General features: G+C 54.3%; 1 protein-coding gene across 1 annotated transcript; it reads left to right on the top strand.

Annotated features, from left to right (window-relative positions):
• Positions 1-3,732: 3,732 nt before the first annotated feature.
• LOC139358378 (kin of IRRE-like protein 2) lies at positions 3,733-8,187 on the top strand. The gene is given in 10 exon segments (XM_071078916.1): positions 3,733-3,784; positions 3,950-4,099; positions 4,995-5,144; positions 5,291-5,451; positions 6,065-6,215; positions 6,837-6,942; positions 7,057-7,205; positions 7,441-7,568; positions 7,655-7,787; positions 8,072-8,187. Coding segments are annotated over 10 exon segments (1,296 nt in total).
• The last annotated feature ends 1,245 nt before the right edge of the window (positions 8,188-9,432 follow it).

Genomic DNA, 9,432 nt, shown 5'->3' on the forward strand with positions numbered 1-9,432 from the left:
TTTCCTTCTCCATGTCTCTCTCTCTTCCTCCCTCTATCCATCTTGACTTATCTTCCTTTCTTTTGAGATGGAATCTTGCTCTGTTGCCCAGGCTGGAGGGCAGTGGCATGATCTTGGTTCATTGCAGCCTCAACTTCCTGGACTCAAGTGATCCTCCTGCCTCAGCCTCCTGAGTAGCTGGGACTACAGGTACGCACTACCACTCCAGCTAACTTTTAAAAATTTGTTTGTAGAGACAGGGTCTTGCTCTATTGCCCAGGCTAGACTGTAGTGGTGTGGTCATGGCTCACTGCAGCCTCAAACCTCCTGGGCTCAAGTGTTCTTTCTGCCTCAGCCTCCTGAGTAGCTGAGACTACAGGCCCACATCACCATTCTGTTTTTTTTGTTTGTTTGTTTGTTTGTTTTTGAGAAGGAGTCTTGCTCTGTCACCCAGGCTGGAGTGCAATGGTACAATCTTGGCTCACTGCAACCGCTGCCTCCCAGGTCCAAGCGATTCTCCTGCCTCAGCCTCCTGAGTAGCTAGGAATACAGGCATCAGCCACCATACCAGGCTAATTTTTGTATTTTTAGTAGAGACGGGGTTTCACCATGCTGGCCAGGCTGGCCTCAAACTCCTGACCTCAGGTAACCCACCTGCCTTGGCCTCCCAAAGTGCTGGGATTACAGGTGTGAGCTACTGCGCCTGGTCACTTGGCTAATTTTTTTAAAATGTTTTTGCAGAGACAGTGTCTTGCTACGTTGCCCAGGCTTGTCTGGAACTCCTGGGCTCAAGCAATCCTCCCATCTTGGCCTCCCAAAGTACTAGGATTACGGGCATGAGCCACCGCACCCAGCCCTGCCCTTGATTTGTCTTTCTTTTTTTCTTTTTGTTTTGTTTTCTTTTCTTTCTTTTTTTTTTTTTTTTTTTTTTTTTTTTTTTTTTTTTGAGATGGAGTTTCGCTCTTGTTGCCCAGACTGGAGTGCAGTAGTGTGATTTCGGCTTACTGCAACCTCCGCCTCCTGGGTTCAAGTGATTCTGCTGCCTCAGCTTCCCTAGTAGCTGGGATTACGAGCATGCGCCACCACGCCTGGCTAATTTTTTGTATTTTTAGTAAAGACGGGGTTTCTCCATGTTGATCAGGCTGGTCTTGAACTCCTGACCTCAAGTGATCCGCCCACCTCAGCCTCCCAAAGTGTTGGGATTACAGGTGTGAGCCATCGTGTCCAGCCGATTTATCTTTCTATGTTTCTCCATCTGTTTGAGACTCTCTCTCTCTCTGTATGAAGTGGTTAAGTCTCAGTCAATCTTTATTTCACTGTCTCTCCGTCTCTACATGTCTCTGTTCTTCTGTTTCTCTGTCTCTGTTCTCACTTCTGTCGCTCCCCTCACCCCACACTCTGTCTCACACACACCAGGAGCTCCATAAATATTTGTTCTTAGCCACACTCTGACCACGCCTCTTTCTCTTATGTGTCTCTCCATCTCTGAGTGGCTCCCCTCATCACATCCCTGGATTTTATAACCATATGCTGGTAGGCCTGCCCTCCCCGCGTGCACATACACTCGCCTGGGATAAGCTTCTTCTGCCTGCTTATCTCCTGCGGGAATCGGAAATGCTAGTTTTCTCCCCGCCTCCCCAAGAACTCGGCCCCACCTGCGTCTCGTTCCCCAGGAACCAGATGAGGCATCTGGCCCCAGCCCCCAGCTTCATCCTCCATGCTGGCCTTCCCTCTTCCCTCACATGCTTGACCCCTTGCCCTGCTCCCACCTCCCCTCTCCCAACTGCCCCCTACACCCCCTGGGAAATGGGCTGGATGCCGAGCTGGGGGGGCGGTGGCTCTTTCCTGGGGGCCCTTGCCAGATGGTGTCCCAAGGGGCCAGAGCATGGAGCTGTCCCTTGCTGGGGCCTTTAATTAGCACAAACCTTCCACCCTCCACCTTGTCTGTTTTCCTTCTCCCAGTGCTCTTGGGACCTTGGGCTCTCCATCTTTCCATGTACATGGCCCCAGAGAGCCAGGAAGGGGAAGCTGCACCAAGTGCCTGGAAAAACAGTCCCACTACTTGAGTTCCTCCCCAAGACTCAGGAGTTCTGGGCCCATGCCATCCTATTTCAAAATCCATGCACTAGATATGCCACATAGAAGCCAGGAGTGTAGGCCCCCAGACCCCTCCCCTCTCAGACCCTGGGGTCTCAGTCCCTTCTCTCCAAGGACTCAGGAATTTGGGCCTCTGATCCTCCTGGCCACCCTACCCGCCCCTGCATCCCCCCGCCCCCCACCAGCCCCATACACACACACACAGACACACACACACACACACACACACACACACGACTTAGGACAGATGTTCACCGTCTGATTTCCAAATCCTCCTGGGCCCATGTGGGGGTGGGGAGAGATTGGCAGTTAAATCCACCGACTCTTAAGACTTAAGACCAGATATTCTGACCCCTGTCACCCTCTTCCAAGTGCACCATGCTGCAAGCAGGAGACCTAGGAGTTGAGTCTCCAGCCTCTCAAGGAACCAGGAGATCAGGCCATCAGCGTCTCAGCCAGCAAAGGCCTCAACCACCAGTCCCTTACAATCCTGTAAGTCCAACCCCTACTCCCAACCCCACCCCGCCATTTAGGGACACAGAGTCTGAGCCTAAGAACAGCGTAGAATTTGAATGTGGACCCCCCAGTTCTTACAGGTCCAGGAATGTCAGATCAGGGTCCCAGCTCCCCAGCCCTCCTTCAGGCTGCTCGGGGTCCCTCCCACCTGCTTGGCCAGCTGCCAGCGTGGGAACGCCCCAGCTGGGCTGCATGGAGCATCAGGACAAGCTGCGCGGTTCCCAGCCTCCCTGCCTGCCCTGGCCAGGCACCGCCGCCTCCCAGCCGTCGCCAGGCAACCAGGCCGAGGTGCCCGCCAGCGGAGTGGGGAGAGGGGCTGGGCCGGGACTGCGGGGTCCTGGGAAAGGAGGGGCCGGGGTCCTGGATTCCTCGGTCTTAGGACGTTTGCAGCCATAACAAGGGAACAGCCCTCTGTTCCCCACTTTGAGGAGGGGTTTTGAGGCTGGGGGAGTCAAGGCAGGGGTCCCAACTGTCCCCCAGGTATCGGCGTGCCCTCTTCCCGACCCGCAGGCCAGAGGAGCCCCGGACCCCGCCTCCCCAGGGCGCGGAAAGTGGTGAGGCCCCAGAGGCCCCCATTTATAGCTCGGTTTCCACTGAGCGCAGTCCCTCCAGGACCTGGGCTGAGCAAGTTTCTTCCACTCTTTCCCTTCCCTCCTCCTCACCCCCATGCCTGCCCCGCAACCTTGGCAGGGCGCAGGTGTCCAACCCAGCCCGGACCCCCTCCTGGAACCCAGGTGTTCTGGCTCCCAGACCCCAATTGAACTGGGGGCGTCCACCCGCCGGGGGACCCCGCCCTGCATCCCCCATTCATCCGCGTCCAGCCCCGGGAGTTTCTCAATGGGAAGAGGGCGGAGCTCCCAGGAGGCGGACCCGGGCAGGGCGAGCTGGATTGGGCCCTCTTGGGGTCTCCCAGAGACCCAGGGCGCGGAACTGGCAGGCGTTTCAGAGCGTCAGAGGCTGCGGATGAGCTCACTTGGAGGACTCCAGGCCAGAGACAGGGGTTCTCTAGGCTGGGGCGAAGAGTCGAGCGCGAAGGGGGCTCCGGGCCAGGGTGACAGGAGCAGTGCTTCCGAGGAAGAAGTTGACAGGGAGGCCCGTGCGACTGCAAATCTCATGAACCTTGGGGGACACACGCTCAGGATGCTGGTCCCCGCCCTCCTCGTCCTGCTCTTCTGCTTCAGAGGGAGCGCAGGTACCGCACGAAGGGAGCGGATGAATATGGGGTGGGTGTGGGGGGATTGCTTGCGGGCTGCCCCTTCACTAGGGAGAAGGGAGTTGGGGGCTGGGACCCCTGGGTCCTGAATGAGGGGGCTCTTGAAGGTGCTAAGCTCAGCCCTGCTGTCCCCAACTTTCCTAGACCCGTCGCCCCATTTCCTGCAACAGCCAGAGGACCTGGTGGTGCTGCTGGGGGAGGAAGCCCGGCTGCGGTGTGCTCTGGGCGCCTACTGGGGGCTAGTTCAGTGGACTAAGAGTGGGCTGGCCCTAGGGGGCCAAAGGGACCCGCGAGGTAAGACGGTTCTCTCCACGCTGGGACGGGCTGGCTAGGGGTAGAGTTGCTGGGCTCGGCTGTACCTGCAGTTTCTATTTTGACATTTTAAGTTTGGGAAATTTTACCCAGGGCTTGGGTAAACATTTAGGAGTCCTGATTTTTGAGCTGCTGCTTTGAGGGTGACTCATAGAGTTTTGGAATTATTATGTTATTGCGAAATAGTAAACAGGCCAGGTGCGGTGGCTCACGCCTGGAATCCCAACGCTTTGGGAGGCTGAGGCCAGAGGATAGCTTGAAACCAGGAGTTTGAGACCAGCCTGGGCAACATAACAAGACCTTATCTCTAGAAAAAAATATATATATTTTAAACAAATTAGCCAGGCATGGTGATGTGCATCTGTAGTCCCAGTTACTCAGTAGGCTGAAGTGGTAGGATTGCTTGAGCCCAGGAGTTCAAGGCTGCAGTGAGCCATGATCAAGCCACTGCACTCCAGGTAATGGTGAGACCCTGTCTCAAAAAAAAAAAAAAAAAAAAAAAAAGGAAAAGGAAAAGAAAGAAAGAGAACATAAATGCAAAAAATACAGTAAACATAAACGGAAGGTTTACCAAATAATATAGACACTCACACAGCCAATACCCAAGTCCACTGCCAGCTCCCCAGAAGCCCCCGTATTCCTTTCCCCTATCATAGCCCCCCTCCCCCTCACTCCAGAAGTAGTATCTAACCTAACTTTCATGGCAATCATTTTCTTGCTTTCCTTTCTGAATTTATTACCACCAAGTTTGCAGTGACTCTGGGTTGGGAGGGAGTTAGAGTCTCTATGGGCCCAGTACACACTCTTTAATAGTGTCTTACCACCAAATGTGTGGACCGGTCAGAACCATGGCGTGCTGCCTCCTCCCTGACTCCAGGGTGGTCCCGGTACTGGATATCAGGGAATGCAGCCAATGGCCAGCATGACCTCCACATTAGGCCCGTGGAGCTAGAGGATGAAGCATCATATGAATGTCAGGCTACACAAGCAGGCCTCCGCTCGAGACCAGCCCAACTTCACGTGCTGGGTAAGGACCTCACCCACTTGTCCCCTGGGAGCTCAAGGGGGCAGCCAGTACTAGCTGTGAGTAGCAGAGTCCAGGGAGCCCAGGGGAGTGGTCAATTGGAGCTGAGAGGATCAGGATCCATCTCTGACCCCAAATCCACCTTGCAGTCCCCCCAGAAGTCCCCCAGGTGCTGGGCGGCCCCTCTGTGTCTCTCATTGCTGGAGTTCCTGTGAACCTGACATGTCGGAGCCTTGGGGATGCCCGCCCTACCCCTGAATTGCTGTAGTTCCGAGATGGGGTCCGGTTGGATGGAACCACCTTCCATCAGGTCAGGTCCAAATTCCTGTGCTAGCCATTGCCCATTCAGGAAAACTTGGGGTACACTCTGACCACAGGCTCATCCCGAGGAGAAGAAGACATGGGAGGGCAGGGGTTCAAGGGTTTGGACTCTTGAAATATGATGCAGGGTCAAGATTCTAGGGCCAGACTACCTGGGTTCAAATCATGTCTCAGCCACTTGCTAGTTGATTGATCTTTAGTTAACCTCTCTGTGCCTCAGTTGCCTTATCTATACAATTGGAATAATAATAGCATGCATGTCATAGGGTATGGTGAGGATTAAATAAATAAATACCTATAAATGCCCAGAAGAGTGCCCAACACATAGTGAACCCTATATAAGTAAGGCAAGCTTATCCAACCTGTTGCCTGTGGGCTGCATGCAGCCCAGAACGGCTTTGAATGTGGCCCACCACAAATTCATACACATTCTTAAAACATGATGAGACTTTTTTGTAACTGTTTAGCTCATCAGCTATCATTAGTGTTAGTATGTATGGCCTAAGACAATTCTTCTTCCAATATGGCCCAGGGAAGCCAAAAGATTGGACACCCCTGATGTAAGGGGTAGATGGCATTATTATTCTTATCCATCCCTCCAGACCCTGCTGAAGGAAGGGACCCCTGGATCAGTGGAGAGCACCTTAACCCTGACCCCTTCCAGCCATGATGATGGAGCCACCTTGGTCTGCAGGGCCTGGAGCCAGGCCCTGCCTGCGGGAAGGGACACAGCTATCACACTGAGCCTGCAGTGTGAGTGCAGCTGGCCCTGGGAAAGAGGGGTGTGGGGCCCTGACTCCTGGGTATGAGGAAGGAGGGGACTGTGGCCCCTGGGGAATGAGGAAACTGGGACCTGGATTCCTGGATCTAAGAGAGCAGGAGAGGGCCAGGTATGGTAGCTCATGCCTGTACTCCCAGAACTTTGGGAAGCCGAGGCGGGCGGATCATCTGAGCTCAGGAGTTCGAGACCAGTCTGGCTAACATGTCGAAACCCATCTCTACTAAAAATACAAAAATTTGCCGGGCATGATAGCACACGTTTTTAATCCCAGCCACCTGGGAGGCTGAGGCAGGAGAATCACTTGTACCCCAGAGGCAGAGTTTGCAGTGAGCTGAGATCCTGCCACTCGGCAACAGAGTGAGACTCCGAGCAGGAGACGACAGATGGCTGGGGGTCCCTGGGGAAAGAGGAAGCTGGGCCTTGACTCCCTAACTGGGGGAATTGGGAACTGAAAGCCCAGACTCCTGACTCAAAGGGAGAAGGGGATTAGGGGCCCAGACTCCTGGGGTGGAGGAATCAGGCACTGGACCCCTAGGCCAGTGACAGAGGTGTTCCTGGTCCTTGCCCACCTGACCATTGTCCCACCCTCACAGACCCCCCAGAGGTGACTCTGTCTGCTTCACCACGCACTGTGCAGGAGGGAGAGAAGGTCACTTTCCTGTGCCAGGCCACAGCCCAGCCTCCAGTCACAGGCTACAGGTGAGGACGAAGACCACCTCTCCCTAGCCCCAAGAGTGAGCTTGGGAAGGGCTGGGACCTGAGTAGGTGTGCCAGAGAGCAGGGACAACGGTAACAGCGCCACCATTTCCTCAGGTGGGCAAAAGGGGGCTCCTCGGTGCTCGGGACCCGCGGGCCAAGGTTGGAGGTCGTGGCAGGCGCCTCGTTCCTGACTGAGCCCGTGTCCTGCGAGGTCAGCAACGCCGTGGGCAGCGCCAACCGCAGCACTGCGCTGGATGTGCTGTGTGAGCTGGGGCGGGGCTGTGGGTGTGGTCAAAGGTGGGCGAGGCTTTCAGGGTTGCTGAGGGGCGGGGCTTGGAGGGGCGGGGTCAGGAGAGTGGGCGTGGGGTATTAGGAGGAAGAGAGTGGACTTGGGGCATATTCTTGCCCCCTAGAGGGTGTGGTGTTTCTATGGGGCTGATCCCGGGTCAGGGACTGCATTCCTCTCCGGCCTTGTGACCCCTCATCTCCTTCGTCCAGTTGGGCCGATTCTGCAGGCAAAGCCGGAGCCCGTGTCCCTGGACGTGGGGGAAGACGCCTCCTTCAGCTGTGCCTGGCGCGGGAACCCGCTTCCACGGGTAACCTGGACCCGCCGCTGTGGCGCGCAGGTGCAGCCCTAAATCTTGAGGCGGTGGCTGGCGGGGGACCAGGCTTCCTTGCAAATCCGGCTTCTGACGCCCCTTCCCTGTCGCAGGTGCTGGGCTCTGGAGACGCACTGCGCCTTCCGTCGGTGGGACCACAGGACGCAGGAGACTATGTGTGCAGGGCTGAGCCTGGGCTCTCGGGCCAGGGGGGCTGTGCCGCGGAGGCTCCCCTGACTGTGAACGGTGAGAAGGCGGGGCTTCTAGGGGATCTAGCCCGTCCTGGGATAGGGAGTGGACAGAGGGGGCAAGGGCTAATGCAGTGGGAGTGGCCTGGAAGGAGCCTTACACCCAGCGGGGCCTGGAGACCAACCTATTAAAGGCGAGGCTTTTAGAGGAATCAGAGTTTGGAGGCAGCATGGCCTGATAGATTAAGGTTAGCGGAGAGTGCGCTGGCCAGACCAGGCTTTGTTACAGCCTTTGGGGAGAGCAAGGCCTCTCCTCTGAGTGACCCACCGTCTCCATCCCAGCTCCCCCAGTAGTGACAGCCCTTGAGTCTAGCCATGGAACTAGTCTCGACAACAGTGGGTTGTCATCTGGGTCCCAAAGAGATCAACAGCTTGCTGACAAAGCTTTTCTTAATTGAACTAACCCTGCCCAGATAGCAGAGCCCACCTGCTGCTCATTGCCCTTATGAGCCACATCTTCATTAAACCAATTCTAGGTCCGCTTCATTTGCTTTTTAAAAATTTAACAAATGAGCTTAGGTAGCTCCTTCAACAAATATACAAAGCCACAGATGCAGTCCTATGTCTGGCCAAAATATTTTAGACCACCAAATCAACTCAGTGGGGTTGGAGCCTGGTGTCATGTGTTATTGACACTGACAGCACCTGCAGATGGCTTTGTTTTTCCTCCCACGGGCAGCAGTCACACTAATAAAACATGGAGGACTTTGTTGCTTTTCCAGTATGCTAGCTTTTCTTCTCAGGGAAGAGAGGATTTATGGAGCTCGAGAGCCCTGCACCCTAAGATCCTTGCCTCAATCACTCAGCAGGTGCCAACACTCTAAAACCAACAGGACACCAGCTCAGGTAATGGATGCCCAGCCCAGAGGCCTTGAAACCTCTCCATGAAATAGTTTGCCCCATTATGGTCCAACAAATGACAAACTCTCATACAACCACAAGAAGGGATTCACAGAAAAGCAGTGTGGAAGCTTCAGATAATGTTTTGATGTAAGAAAATTCAAAATAGCAATATTCAGAATGGCCATACACTCTGGATTCAACAATGCCAAAATATTTTTGCAAGTGGAACCTAGTGGGAACATAATAGATAGAAATCCATTATTTTACTAGCGTGTTACAAAAATAATGTATTAATTATTTCATACTTTTAAATGTTATCAGTTTGGCCAACGTCGTATAAGATTTCAAACATAAAAGATTTATAATATCCATTATGGCTTTTTTTTTTTTTTTTTTTTGAGGCGGAGTCTCGCTCTGTCGCCCAGGCTGGAGTGCTGTGGCCGGATCTCAGCTCACTGCAAGCTCCGCCTCCCGGGTTCCCGCCATTCTCCTGCCTCAGCCTCCCGAGTAGCTGGGACTACAGGCGCCCGCCACCTCGTCCGGCTAGTTTTTGTATTTTTTAGTAGAGACGGGGTTTCACCGTGTTAGCCAGGATGGTCTCGATCTCCTGACCTCGTGATCCGCCCGTCTCGGCCTCCCAAAGTGCTGGGATTACAGGCTTGAGCCACCGCGCCCGGCCATTATGGCTTTTGTATAGGAAGGAAATTCATAGCCATTGATTATGTATGACATGTCAAGGGAGGTACATAAAATATTGCAATTAACCCTCACAGCAAAATTATAAAGTTAGGTAGTATCAT

This window comes from Macaca nemestrina, chromosome 15 (assembly GCF_043159975.1).
Source record: "Macaca nemestrina isolate mMacNem1 chromosome 15, mMacNem.hap1, whole genome shotgun sequence".
Taxonomy (NCBI): Eukaryota; Metazoa; Chordata; class Mammalia; order Primates; family Cercopithecidae; genus Macaca; species Macaca nemestrina.